The 15,585-nt window shown below is 36.1% G+C and overlaps 1 protein-coding gene across 1 annotated transcript in view; it reads right to left on the reverse strand.

Annotated features, from left to right (window-relative positions):
• LOC124359667 (calcium-activated chloride channel regulator 1-like) overlaps positions 1 to 15,585 on the reverse strand; it is a 95,015-nt gene that overhangs the window by 2,905 nt on the left and 76,525 nt on the right. Inside the window, exons 2-11 of the mRNA XM_046812606.1 lie at positions 9,283 to 9,559; positions 8,634 to 8,790; positions 6,523 to 6,732; positions 5,435 to 5,543; positions 4,545 to 4,778; positions 3,561 to 3,896; positions 2,658 to 2,885; positions 2,052 to 2,207; positions 893 to 1,013; positions 72 to 233 (exon numbers count right to left, since the gene is read on the reverse strand). Coding sequence (XP_046668562.1) covers positions 72 to 233; positions 893 to 1,013; positions 2,052 to 2,207; positions 2,658 to 2,885; positions 3,561 to 3,896; positions 4,545 to 4,778; positions 5,435 to 5,543; positions 6,523 to 6,732; positions 8,634 to 8,790; positions 9,283 to 9,559 — 1,990 coding nt within the window. The remainder of the gene's footprint in view (positions 1 to 71; positions 234 to 892; positions 1,014 to 2,051; positions 2,208 to 2,657; positions 2,886 to 3,560; positions 3,897 to 4,544; positions 4,779 to 5,434; positions 5,544 to 6,522; positions 6,733 to 8,633; positions 8,791 to 9,282; positions 9,560 to 15,585) is intronic.

Consider the following 15,585-nt stretch of genomic DNA (forward strand, 5'->3'; position numbering starts at 1 on the left):
AAATTGTAAGTAGTTGCAGAGATAAAATAAAATAAAGTTACTGATGACATTTGGAATAAATAACTACTTACAAAGTTCAAGGTTGCGGCCAGGTTGTCTCATCTCGTGTTGCCAGGAGTAAGCAGTGTTGCCATTATCTGTGACTGAAACTTCAAAGGTGTAAACTCCAGGACCTCCTACACTAGGGCTGAAGTATCGGGAATATATACCGTCACCCTTCATCAGGTCTGGATCTGAAACAAGGCAAATTTGTTGTGAATTCAAAATAATCCCAACCTTACTCATCCAGAATATCCTGTCACTCCGGAAGCAGCGCAAAGGTCCTAATAGGACTAGGTATGATTTCTAAGCTTGTTCTAAGAGAATAATAAACAAACTGAATCCAATAATTTGAGATTTCAACATGTGACATTTATAGAGTAAACAGAATGATTGTGGAAAATCAATGTTAAAACTCGGTGACATGATTTGATTTCAGCACACTCGTGCGTTGTAGTATCCTCTCTAACTCACCAGAACTTCTATTATTTGAACACTGATATGAAACCTAATTTAATAAACAAAAAAAGGGCATACATCACATGGCAAGATGTCTCAACAAGGATTTTATATGTTGCCTTTAAATTTTGCATTAAACTTCACTTCTACAAGAACAAGAATGAGTTCTGGCCTTTTTTGGCTGAGTGTCATTGAAAGCTATAATTCAGAATATCCTGTCATTCTGTACCTTATAGAACTAAGTGCAATTTATAACTTCTTGGAACAAAAAACTACATAGAAACATTGTTTTTAACACTGCCTATTGACACTAAAATGCTGCTAATAGTCTACTCAAGATATTACAAACAGCCAGATTAAGCTGATGGAATAGTTGCCAAGTTTGGCATCTCACCTCCACTGCCAGTATCGAGCAGCTCAAACTTCTCCCTGTGGATGCCAGATCCATTAGTCTCCGGTCGGGTGACAGTAACTTCCACACGAGCTCCCAACACGGGCCAGTCTCCACGTTTCACCTGAACATCATAACAATGGTGTTTCACAAATTTTAGTTTTAAAGTAAAATATTTTATACAATAATACAGAAAAGTAGTTTTAAAAAAAGATGAATTTTAATAGCCAGTTTTTTTATTAATTTTAGTTAAACCCTTAAATTTAAAAGGAGTTGAAAAATATAATGAATTGAAGATATATTTCAACAGTGTGTATAGAACACACATTTAAATGGTTAATTATCTTCTGGGCTTTAGAATAGATCTATTTGCTTGTACCAATTTTAGTGTGTTTGTACGGTCTATGTTTTTACAAATCCGCTGTTAACAACTACATTTCAGTAATATGAAATTACAAGTCACTTTTTGTGAGTAAATATTTACTGAATCTAGGTTTGTATAAACTATAGTTTATGGTTTCTTTCATGGTCTCATATTTTAAGTTGTCGGCTCATCTCATCCGGATTAAAATTAAATAGGAGATTTGAAAATATTTGTCATGCATTGATTGATCGGTCATACATTGCAACAGAGCTATGTATTGTTCAATTGAATGGAGTTTAATAATAAAACTTAAGAATAAAATAAAAGTAAAAGATAATAAAATTAGACTTTGTATTAAACCAATAAACACATGTACTACATTTTAAAATAACATATTCACTGCAGCTTCAGACTGAGTGATTTTGAGTTATCTCAATAGCCAGTAAGACATTTACTGCAGTCAATGTGTTAATAGGTCATGAAAGATATTTACTGCACATTGTTAAACATACCAGGAATAAAATAATTTTGTAGTGATTGTCACATACAATAAAAAGTCACAACATAAACAGCAAAAATAAAATTGAGTTGTACTGAAATTGTGTGCTCTTTTGAACGAACAAGCTAAGCTCACAATACCTGTTTCAGGATTGACCAGAAACACAAATGTAATAAGGAAATTAATGGACTATTATAGGAAGTTATCTCATCTTCATCCAAGACACAATTCCTTCCTCCAAAGCTTGATATTTACTACTTGTACTCACTGATGTTATAAGACGTGAATGAAGGACATACCTCAGTGTACAAGATGAAGGGGTTGTTGGTTTCGCTCGTCCAGAGGCGGGCACGTACTATAGGAGCAGTTCGGGTCCAGGGGGTGGCCATCACCTGCACATAGTGGGGCTGTGGGCTGCCAGAGAATCGCTCGATGTTGTAAGTCCAGGTGCCAGTCTGCAATCATCATGTTGGCTTAACAGAACTCCTTTGTAAGGTGAACCAAATGTAATATTAACGTGTTTAATGCCTTGAGTAACACATCTTCTCCATCATTTACTGTCAGACTGTATGGTTCAGTACTTCCATTTTAGAATTTGTATTTGATTTTAAATCAAACTAAGGAAAATGTCACCTAAGACGTCACTCATCTTTAATTAATTCTTTTATATAAAGCTGAATAAAAAAAATAAACTCAGTGTTAGAAATTTATAATTGGCCTGTAGTAAAGAGCAGTGTGCAGTTATTACTTCAGCGTACCAAAAAGCTTAGAAACACTTCAAAGCATAACTGTATGATGGAAGACATTTAAAGACGTAAAACCTGTTTTTAATTTAAGGAATTTGGTAAAATGTCACTGGTGACAAAGTGTAAAGACCAAGCCACAATTTGTGTCTGGCTTCTCACCTCGTTTATATTGGCAGGCAGCGAGAGCAGTTTGAGCGACATTAGCGAGTCAGAGCGAGTAGAGAATACTCGGTGTGAGGGACTGACAAGTGATACTCCACGAATCAAAGGGTTCTCAGTGTTGTGGGTGAAGATGAAGAACTTGGCTGGCTCACCCAACCACTCCTCCAGGACAAAACTGCCAGTGACACTGTTCCGGCCGTCATCCAGCAACTCCCTTCTGTGGATCTGCAAAATAATCCATTATTATATTAGTTTCCTACATGCTGACAATGAATTAGATTAAAACAAAAAGATCAAATTTAAATCACAGATAAAATACATAACAAAAGTATAATTCCCATCAAAGAATTGTATGGATGTGTGTGGCGGGTTAGCAATTTTGAAATGGTTCAAATGTTATGTTATAAAACACATTATAAAGATTATATGAAAATCCATTAAAAGTACAAAGTCAACACTCAGTCTTATTCTTCAAGTTCAAAGAAGCCTTTCTTGAGATTTAATATGAACATAGCGATCAAAGGAATGTCAAAGGAAAGACAGGAGACCCTTTACTGAAAAGAGATTGATACGCGAGCTGAAAGGAGCAAACGTTTGCAAACAAAATACCTAATGAGGTTTAAGTTTGTAATGGTGTAGTACAACTTGTCTCAATAAGAATTTGTGAAACAAGGTGGATTTGCTTTGCTCTTTTCAGTAAAATTTATACCAAACAATGTTAAAATAGAACTTTATTATATTACATTTCCTTCATATGAATCATAAGTTCTATCATGAACTGTGCTATTGTAACTATTTATGCGTTGATAGTCCTTATGATTTGAAAACAAATTAGGTACTAACTATTAACACATACATCAAACGGTTGAGAAACCTTTTAAAAGATCTTTAAGAACGTACCTCAATAGGGAGATCGGCAACATCCCCCTGATAGTAGGTCTCCATCATGTTCCACATGACATTGGTTAACTTGAAATATGTAGAGAGGAATGAGGTAGCCATGTTGTATCGAGACTCGTTGACAGTGTACGCTGCTCCACCTGTAGCGTTGGCCAGCCAATCCAGGGGTCTAGCCCGCAGCTGTGCGGGATATGTGATTGTGGCCAGTTTCATATTGGCATCACTGACCTCTTCAATCACCATATCGAGCTCTGGAGCATGTTCCGATGTTCCAGGGGCAATTACCACAATGATTGAAGCGGCTGGGCCACCCATCTTTTCTCTGTCTTGGAGCATCTACAACAAGGAGGTTGTTAGGTAAGATTTACAAAGAAAATTTAAGGTATTTAAACATGACAATTCTGAGAATTTCCCAACAAATTATATTGATTTGAAAATCAGCTTTTGGCTTAGTATTTTGAGATAAAAAGTATAGAATGAAATATTTAAAAGTAAAAATTGAAAAGAGAAAATATATACGGTAATAAATTATCACTTGGATCCTCTGTATTCTTATTATTCGGTTTTAAAACTTCAAAAGTATCAATACTTACACATTTACAAATAAAAAAAACGTAAAAACTGACAGTAACATAGATGAAAATCTAAAATTGTTGTATGCTTTAGAAGTTTGTTGTAAATCTTTAATTCCAAACAGTACCGTTCATTTCTGCGACAATAAATAAAAAAAATTGATTTTTTGGTTAGGAAGGGATCAAAAATGGATTTTGAAATGTTATGTTTAGTTATGTAAACAGTGGTAAATATCTGTAACAATTTCATAATTGTGACAAATCTTCTGTTATTATGGACTGCTTTAAAATTATCTCAGTGAGAGGCTTTTCAGATTATTTTAACAAAATTACTATGAATTATTTAATTTGTTGATTGTGTGTCTGCTACCCACACTATCAACAATCTACAGGACCAGTCATTGCTACTGACCTGTACAGCTTCCTTGATTCCACAGCTGAGACAGGCAGGGGCTCGCGTGTCACCAGGAGTGTAGGGGATGTTGGAGGCAACGAGATCTCGAGCCCCAGGACTCTGCAGAGGACTCAGACCCCGCAGACGCTGAGCATTGCTCTCATTCGCTGAGACTAGCCCAACCTCTGTGTTGCTGGGGAGATCGTGAACAACCCACTTCCGCAATGCCAGGCGGAGGAAACTCCACGACTCCTAGAGGAATACATTAACTGTAAGCACTTTCATAAAGAAGTAACATATTTCTACTGTTAGTGTTCTGTTATCCTCGTAAAAATTGTAATATGAATAAATCTATGTAAGATGGTTTGGTTAGGTCAACGATAAAAGGTTCTACACACTTTCCAAAGTAAAAACATTTCTAACTTGTCAAATCCTTCCAAATCTATACTTTTACAAAACACCACTTGGTATACTGTTATTTATACAATCATTAACCATTATTGTTTTTGTTACTATAAATTGGTTACAATAAAGTAATAAAACTTGCTATCTTTGGACTGCTTCCTGGAGAATCTGAAATTACTTTCATGTAAAAATATGTATGGTACTTATATATCCATGAGACACTAAAGCCATTGTATGTTACAATAATGTAAACAGCCAAGAAAAATGGAGTTTTCTAAATTCAGTAATTTAGAGCGAGATGAGTGTGTCAGGCTAAGTGATGGATGTGGGCTCGTGATTATGTCTCTGCAGCTACGGGAACACTGCAATTTATGTGGCAACTTTGTACAGTTCCCGTCATTAGTAGTTTTTAGAGCAAACAATGCATCACTGGAGCTCATCATATGTTCACATAAATTATCTACAGTTAAAAGTTACAATAGATCACAATAGTGCATACTTACCCTGATCAACATATCTTTGGTGTCTTCAATGACAACTACGTATCGTGTCAAGGTCGCTCGCTTGTACACAATATTAGGTGTTGTGTTCACTGCAATGTTTTCGCCGATACTGAAAATAAAGTAACATTCTATAAAAAAACTGTCTTAAAAGTTAAACAATTATTTCTTTGCATGAACCACAATAAAGCTACACAAAACCTTGAAAAAATCATTAAAAACTTTTCTTGTTTCAAAGCATAAACAAGATGTTTATGTCTTGCTGTTATAAACTTATTATTATCATTTTTATATGAGGAACTTTTATCATAAAAAGTACTAGTTATAATCTTGAATTAAATCTGCTTTTAATTTTATAAAGCTCAGCATAAATAATTGTACATAATATTTAATTTAATGTACCGTATTTATTAATTAAATTAAGATAAATTAAAATAACTTAATCTACATCAAATAATGGCCTGTATAAATTTAGATGAAATTGAAAACTCTTTTCCAAACCAGTCTTCCTCTTTACAGATAACTTATTTAACAATGATAAATCTATGATTTCAGTCTAATAAACAATTAAAACAGTTTTTCCCAATGTTAGTGTCACTACAGTGGTGTCAATATAAAACAGTTGGTTTAAATTTACTGTTTTTTCCAGACCTGACTAAGACTATTTGTGCTTTTGCAAACAATAATTTTTATCAAAACATATTTTTCAGTAAAACATATTTTTGCATAAGGTTTTTTACTTGTGCTGTTTTCTTACATTTAAATGTATATTATAATATACATATTTATGTTGAACACCAGTTTAAATTAAAGATCACAATTTTCATTTTGGAAAAATATTGATTTTGCATTTGATATGGTTTGGAAGGAAGTTTTTAAATTCTGGTTTCTGGATAACAACTCTCACTAAAGAACCATTTCAGTATTATGGTACTGAACTTTAAAATTTCTAAGAAGTGCAAAACTCCAAATGTTGGGTACTTTGATATATCAAATTAAAGATGCCACGAATTACTTCTCACCACTTGGTTCATTAAACCATTACAATAGTACCATCATCTTTCTTGAACAGAACTATAAAAGTGAAGTACCTGTCCTGGAAGTCCCGATGGCTACGGATGACCTCTGTGATGCTGCGATGGCCACACAGTGAGTTGTGTTTGGTTGGAGCGAAGCGGTCATGAGTGATGGTATCACAGAAGCGGGTGATATGTTCTGGTTCGGTTGTGAATAGGAGGGAAGACTTGGCGTCGGGGTGCACAGAGTGTGATACGTTAAGCGGCATCCCGGAGTGGCATTCCCTGTGAGAACAGAAGACTATCAGCATGATGTACAACTCAATGCATAACATTTATTCAAGTAAACACATAAAATACAAAATTCACTTGAATTATGAAGGATTTTAGTACATAATATGATCTTTCTTTGAAAATTAATTGAAAGAGAAGTTAACAGATAAGTTAAGATGTGAGCTGTTTCTGCATAAAGAATATGTATTGTATATAAACAGTGTATTTATCATTAATAAGTGACGATTAGTTAACATTGAAATATAATTAATATTGAAATTGTTTCACCATTTCAATAGCTCCTCTTGTTATTATGGAAAAAGAGTGATTATGATGGGCAGTCGCATTGAAAAACTATAATTGGAAGGAATCTATTTTACAGTGTAAATACATTAATATCATGACTGTACCAATTGCTTCTTAATAAATTTGAAATACTGTAAAAATTAGAAGTAATGTGCTCAACATTGTAATATGTTAATAATACAGTTCAATAAAAGTTAATTTAAGCTACTATGTAAATATTGCAATTATTTCTGTATCAGTTATGCAATCATTAAAAAAACATTTGAATAAGATTCTTATTAAGCGGTAAATTTATGAGGTGATGGAATTGTTATTCTAATTGCTCCAATTAAAAATCCAAGCCCACCAAAGGCCAAAGCCAGGTGTTTGTTCATTGATGCTAATCTTGAGAAAAGCCTGAAAAATTAAAATCATTTCAGATGAAGTAATGGAATTGTATTCTAATACTTGAATTATCCTTCAGAAAGAAATTATGAGATTAATTTACTTTCATGAATGAAAAATGTTTCCTCTCCATTCAAAGTAAACCTTGGTTAAAGTTAATTGCTTTTTAAACAATAAAAGACTTGTTTATGATTTTAATTACTCTCCACGATAGAAGGTACTCAGAACAGTTATTGCAGGTTGTTTAATGAAACAGTAGTTAGTGCACAGTTGTATAAATTAAAAAGCGTGTAAAAGATTAAATGTTGACAATTACAAATAAAAGTCATGTGACTCGTAAGCACGAGTATGTGACTCCTTTGTTAAATTTCATCGCTTCATACAATTTATGTAACGTTTACAAACTGAGGTTAGTTTATGTCAAATGAAATAATTATATAAACTTGTATTATGTCAAATGAAATAATTATATAAACTTGTATTAGAATTTTAAACTATCAGGAGAAAATTTCTAATTTTAAAACTAGATAAGTTTGAAGTATACTTTCATGATTTGATGTATTAACAGAGTTTGAAAAGTTTGAAGGCACATTTCTATCAATACATCTTCCATACACCTCACAGTCTCTTTACCATACCTAACTGTATACTGATGCAGCACATGATAATAGCATTATCTGTAATCTGTGCCTTCCAGGACCTCAAAAAAGTTTAGATTTGTTTTCATATTCTATTCAGTATATTTAGAAACGTTTTTCAATTATGCTCCTTGATTTCCACAATTAACCCTGACATACATTTTAAGAAGTTTATCTGAAGTGTCTGATCTGGATATCCTGAGCGAGATGCCATGAAACCAGGTATGTCATTATAGTAAAAGGAAACTCTCACAACACTCTTGGAATATTGCAGGGAAGGAACAAATACTCTTCACTTAATCTTAAAAAGTCTTCTACACCATTATAAACTTCTGTTTACTCATAAAATCTGAGGCATCTACAAAAACCTATGAGAGTTGTGTAGTAATATTTTCTGATCTCCTATGGGCTAAGAATGTAAGACCCTAGGCACCTTATCCTTCTTCCACAAATATCAGGGTATTCCAGCCTTATCTGTTTGATTTGTTCTTCTAAACTCTTAGGTCGTAGAATTCGGTATAGCTCTTACAGTCAACTCTTGACATAAACCTTGCAATTTGGCTCCAACAAACAACTTTGTCTTACCCTGCATGCTGAAGGGCTTTGTCAGAGCAGCCGTTGATCTGGATGTCCTGGGTGAGGTCACCATGGTAGCAGGCAGGGTAGACACCATCACCGGAATAACCCACCTCATCAAACACACCATATCTGTACTTGGCCCACTCCCGCAGGAGCATTCGTCCTGAAAAGAACAATAGCGTCAGAAGGAAGAGAGAAAGTAAGTATCTTAAATTAAAAGAAGGCAGTTTTATTTCTTATAAAGTTGGATCGTAAAACAAATTTTCAAACAACAAAGATAGATCCCAGTTATAACTGCTCGATTAAGGCTAACACTATTACTCCTGATTGCGTTCAATTATCGGCCTAGCAGATTATTTTTGCTGACAAAAGCGTACATCTGTTTGAGAAAAGCCCTTTATTGTATTCCAGATAGCTGTAATTTCAGTTGCTACTGTTATTAGTTAAGTTTACATATTATGCCTGTGAAGAATAACATTTTGGATTACTGATAGTGATAGTTTGAACATTTAAGATAAGTTAAGTTATAATAGATTGGTATTATATGTAAAAACAAAGAAGAATAAAATAAAAAAAAATCAGTGTTAAATATGTTCACTTCGTCAAGAATAACAACTTGTATTTTACACATTTTGGTAATGCATTTGGAACTCACCAACATCTCTGGGCTCCAGGAGAAGTCGGTGGCTGAGGTAGATGAAGTCTCCTTGTTGGCCGCAAGGTCGAGACTGCTGAGTCCAGGCGGTGTCGCCGTAAACGGGATGGGTAGCGCCTATGCGGATGTCCGGGGTCTCGCCCTGAGAGGGGACAGGGATGTGGGCCGGCACGCAGGAGTCAGGCCAGTGGCTAGGAAGTAGTACTGTCACACTGGACCAGTGGGCACGGCCGTCCAAAGCGTGGTGAAGAGCTTGAGAGGCGGAGTTGGCGGCCACCTGCAACAGAGGAACATGTTGAGAATGGAGTCTTGAAGATAGATATTTTGAGTTTGGGAGATCTGGTTCAGAGTTGAGATGGTTCAGATCTGGTTGGAGGTGAAGACAAAACTGAAATGAAATTGGTTGATAGGGTTATAGGGAATCTAATGTTCTATTAGATAAATGTTTACAGATAAGGTGTGGTTGATAAAATATGTTATGTAATTATGTTGTCGGAAATACGTATTTTCTAGTACGTTTCTCACACGAATTTGCCCACGGAACGATAATCAGACTTCAAATTGTTGGTTAAGACATTTGTTAAGACATTGTTAGTAGAAAGGAACATATTATCCTTGTTTCACTCTCACACGGTTGTCGTAAATAGAATCATTTACGAATAAGGTAATAAATAAGGCTGATTAGTGCCACCTTAATCGTATAGAAGAATGTTTTTCGAGGCCAATTGACAGGTGTAAGAGTAAATAAAGAAAAAAATAAGAGATAGCAGAGGTCTAACTATTTATTGGTGACACTGAGAAGACAACTTAAATCATTAATATATAAACAATAGTTATAATTATGTTATGATTATTCCCTTTGACACTGAATCTTGATGAAGACACGACTAAAAAGATGGCTGATTAAAAGAAGTATAAAACAAAGGGAAATAAAAGGAAACAAAGACCTACCCAGCTCAAGATATATTGGTGCGGCTGAAATGTAGATCGTAAACCGGGATTTATCTAACGTGATGTCACTCATGTTGTCGCAATCGTGGAACGTTTAAGTCGTTTCCTACGCTCCCCAGGGACCAAAGTGTCCGCTTACAGTCGTGTAACGCTTGCTAACTACAGGAGTTGAGAGGATGACATCTGACCGCTCGCTCAGCTGGTAATGAATTGTCAACACTGACATGACGTCACCATGAAACAATATCTGCAGTTGTTTCGCTCTCGCTGTCGGTGTTAAATATTCGGCAAACCGAATATTTATGTGTTCGACCAAAACGAAGATAACGCAAAACTCGTGATCACATGTTCGCACGTCTGTGTAAAATGTATTAATTTAAATGCAAGTCTTTACGTAACGCGAGTTAAGCGCGTACAATTATTCATAATGCACGAACTAAACTCATCTGGGGCGTGAAGCCCACTCATTATTCAACGTTATTCAAAATATTCAAGAGTAACGAGCAGCTGCTGTAGAACTTTATCTGAAATTGTAATCCTAGCCGACACTTAACCCTTATTTCCACAGAAAGGCCCTGGTACGTAATCAGGCCCAGATCTGGACCTTTTGAGCCGAGAAGCCCTTGCTCGCCAGATAATAACTGTATTGAAACGGAAAGAGTTTCTTTCACAGGCGCGTCGAGTCACGTCGGCCCGTGAAAAATGACGGATAAAAGCGTTCTTTGTCCCCGCGACGAAGCTTCAATGGCGACTTATCTCCGGACCGGACCAACTTATTTTAATTATTATTTCCATAGCCTTTTTATCCCGCTCCTGCTACTTTTTCCACATCAAAGGTCTTTATTCAAGTTACGAAGGGCGTTCATTCATATTATAGCGGACACAAAAAGCTATTAATTTTCGGTTTAATAACTTTTTCCCACTCCAACATGGTACTTCGTAGCAACTTAAATAATTTAATAAGTGTGTGAGAATTAATTGGAAAACGAAAATTTAATAATGCCCTACCGTCCTCAAGAAAACTTATACTCTAAACATTTTAGTATCTGCAGTTTTATTGTCTTCGATAGTTATATTGTAAGGCTCTTTTTTTGTAAAAAAAGTAAAAGAAGAGGAAGAAGATATTATGGTAACAAAACCTTTAACGTTCTCCTAACCTCACATCTAAGCTTGTTTATGGCTCGGTGCGATGTCAGGCTTCCAGTTAGAAAATTAAACATTAATTCAGCATTAACGAGCGAGGTATAAAAGAAGTAAGACCGAGGAAGTGACCCGGCGAGGTCGGGGGAGGTCGAGATTAATGCATGCAAGCAGACGGCTAGCGTAATACTGTACTTCCACCAGTGATAAGGTTTAGTGCTCTCATAAATTATAGTCATTTGAGTGAGTTTTGGTTTTATGGGGACCCGTTATAGTTTACTTTACCTGGGATAGAGGCGGTATGTTAGTTTATCATTTTCTACAAGGGGCAATTCATCTTGTGGCCGCTCTGCTTATTTTTCGCGATGGTAATTAATTTAAATTTCAGTAAAGTAATTGTGATAAAAATGCAAAACTTCCATTGAGAGCACAGATTGATTAATTTGTGTAAGAAATAATATCGCTGTAGCAACTAAAATGAGAAGAGCGAGGGAACAGACGTGCAAAGGTTGGGAATGTTTCGCACGCCAACTGTACACATGCTAGGCAATAAATCCAATAAAATAAACTACTGCCTGAGATATATTAGTTTTGAGAAACGCTTCCCACACACTGCGCACCGTCTGGTACCGTACCAATGTTAGTCGATTAGAACTAAATACTTGCATTAAACGTCTATTTACCTTCACTAGGGACGATTTTGTTGTTTCAATTTTATCGTGTAAAAACTGAAGGGAACAAGCCGTGCGAATATTTAAATTAAGAGATAAAATTCCTGGTTTGGCAACGAAAGGGAGGTTTTATAACGGCAGATTGCACAACCTGGGAGTATTAACCTACATTAGTGGCAAAATCTGGTTGGCTTCCCGTCGGGCCGCGTGTGCAAATTACGTTTAAGCATACCTTTAGAGGTAATTGAATTCATTTTGTTTGTTTTACCCTTTCGGCGCGGCGCGGTGCTACCTCCACGGTTGTGAAAATCATAAACGTTTGTGAGGCCAATTGGGAAAACCGGGAAAAACTCATCATCTACAAATATTGATTGTATTTGTTTTGGGTAAATGAGTAAATTGCGAAAATCCAGATAGTTGTTTACTTTTAGACAATTTGAAGCTTTTTCAAAATCTTCAAATAATTAAATACTTGTTTGGTTGGGAAAAGATTAAAAATATTAAATAGATGTTGAGTTAGCGAAAGACTAAAATTAAGGCGTAGAAAACAACTATAACGTAAAAATTGAATTCTTGTTCATAGCGTAAAGAACCTCTCAGAATAATTATTACAGTGAACGTTTCATATGATACTTATATACTATTAACTACAAACTAATATTTTTAACTCCAAATTATACTTTGATATTTTTTGTGGAAACGCATTGTATTCCTTACCGACAGTTTAGAAAATACTGTTGTTAGATGGGTTTTATGGACATCATGTACGACAAAATTGCCTAGATACGTTAAACGCAACAGTACTTAAAGATTTTCTCGGGAAGAATGGCAACCGCGCGTATATCAAGGTTATCAGCGTCACATAGCGATAGCAGGGCTCGTAAAGTTGGGCAATAACGCCTCCGTTCTCACAGTTTCTCCACATGTGTTTAGTGGGAGGGCGGGGGTGGGACAGTCGGGACCGGGACCCCGCTCGGGCACAAAACCCGGTTTCAACAGGTGCCCGGAACGTCTTTCAGGGGTTGATAATACACACAAATCAACGCCAGAGCCCGAGGCATCAACGGATTAGAGGCGAGATTAGCGCAACCCCTCATCGCCTCGGAGAGCTCTTACAAACCCACTCCAAGCGGCTTACACGCAACCGCGGAAATTATCTTCTTACAATATAGAATCGCAAAACTCGAAGGGTCGGTTTAAAAATGGACCGAAAAACTTTATCACGATTTGGGCGCCGGACTAAGGGTGTAACTACTGAGCGGTTCTTCCGAACCTGCTCGTTGACGGACGACCTCTTTGTCCTAAAAAGTAAAAATAAAAACAGAACAATCGATTAAAATGTTTTTATATAACTGTGTGCATGCGCCAGAGTCTACACGGCAATGACTTTATATAATGTATAAGTTAAACCATTTTAACTATCATAGTGATGCTGTTTTTCATGTGATGTTCTAAATGCAAACAGCATTTCATCTCTATAATTTATTCAGATGCATGACTTTAATCCTGTGGGCTACAGTTTTTTGTTTTATACCTGTGACAATGCAGAATTCCCGAAGAAATATTTCTGAATACAAAACTTAGCGTATTTGTACATATCTCTCGATTAGTATAAATACCGGTACTTTAACAGATAACATGTAAAGCCTGTTGGAAAGAAACCGTTCGTAAGAAGACACTGCCGTTCCAAGCTATTCTTTAGTGCGGAGGACGTCCCGTGGCGATACGAGTAGCAATCTAGAAACCACGTGATCCAGCTAGGATAATGCGGCAGCCGCCGAGGTAATTTCAAATCGGATTCACTCGACCCTCGTTTTTATGCAGATCAGTAACAAAAAGGCAGCCCGTGCCGGCTACAATGCCCGATCGTGGCCGGCCAAGAGATCAAATCTCATTATTATAGTTCTTTAAGTATTGTTCCTCCACGTTACTCGACGTTGTACGGTACATGTGTTACTCCACTTCCGTTAGATATAACTATCTCTCCCAGAACAGTCGGGTTAATGACGTCATGATCAATTCACTCTTATTTGCTACGATTATATGCAAACTCTCAATAAATAAATATTCAACAATTAAAATTTTGTACGGGTTCTTTAAATAACTTTTTGTGGTCAAAAACCATTACAGAGGTAATGGTAACAATTTGTTTGGCCCATAAGCCCTTCTCAAATATGCATCACATGCGGGGTAGAATAGGTTTAATTGATGTCAAGTGCTATGGTGGATAGCCAATTTGAATATTAACACCGAAACACAGAGATATGTTCCATTAGCTGCAATAGTGTCGTATTGGGTAAATGCTTTATCGCTATGGGATGCACTGAAATAGTGTGCAGTTGCTTTAAAATTAATCAAGACCACTCTACAACACAATTTTCGATTTTTGCTCTTTCCAGCTAATGTTTGTTTAATGAGTTAACAGTTTTAAGGCTATTCAAAAAGCAAACACAGTTTTTGAGATAATATTTTTTAAATTATGCACCAATATGTTAGAAAGGAAGTGTCGGGTCTACTGGATAATTACAGATTTACCAACACTTTTATGGAGAGCAAAATGCAGCTTTTCAGGTCGTTAATAACATATGAACAATTACATATATTCCTACGGGAGTTAGTTCGTATTAAATACCTATTTACTATAGAAGTAGTAGACTGTATATAAAAATCACACACAAAAAATAACATACTACATGAACTTTATATTCACAGAGCGGATTAAAAGTAAGGCAAAACAGTCCGGAGAGGTTATGTTTCTAACTCGACCTAACAAGGCAGCCTGCCGTAGCCGCGCACCGGTCCGTGAAGTCCGCTGGCCCGGAACCGGAACCCATACTCTCCCTCGCACTCACGCCTTTTTATACACTTTATTTCATATTGTACCAGGATTGCCAACACGGGGCTGTCGAGGGATTAGGAATTCGCTGGACGTTTATTCATTCGGAGTGCCGCGCGGTTCGCGCTCGTCGAATGTCGAGTGCGAGACGGCACGTTCGTGCCTCCCGCGTCACGGTCTGCGGCATCCGCTAATAACCGTATGTCGGCGTCAGAACCGGAGCCTGTAGCTTTGTTCTTAACTGGTTGCTAACCCGCGGGATCGCGACTATCTAGAACTCCATTCAATCTCGTCTTTGTTCGTGGACAGTAACGACAAATTTGAAACGTAATATTATATAAAAATTGTATGAGGTGTAGAGAATATTTTACATTTAAAACCGGCAGAGTTATAAATACTAAATTTATTTATATTCATATTCAACAATGTTCATAAGTGGTTGTAATCAAAAGTTGAAAATTTACGTTGAATTGGGGTAACTAAAAAATTTAACCATGCAAAGCCTTGCACAGCCTTTTCACTATTGTTGGACATAAATGGAATATATAAAAACATCTTCCTTTTTTTAATAAAAACATTGAAAACATCTCAACTGTTCGATGATTACTAGTTTGATAACACCACGACGTTTTTAACACCAATAGTTTGTCTACTACAGAGTTGGAATTCAATCCAACAATAATATTTTAATTTTCTATAAACTGC

This window comes from Homalodisca vitripennis, chromosome 4 (assembly GCF_021130785.1).
Source record: "Homalodisca vitripennis isolate AUS2020 chromosome 4, UT_GWSS_2.1, whole genome shotgun sequence".
In the NCBI taxonomy this organism is placed as follows: domain Eukaryota; kingdom Metazoa; phylum Arthropoda; class Insecta; order Hemiptera; family Cicadellidae; genus Homalodisca; species Homalodisca vitripennis.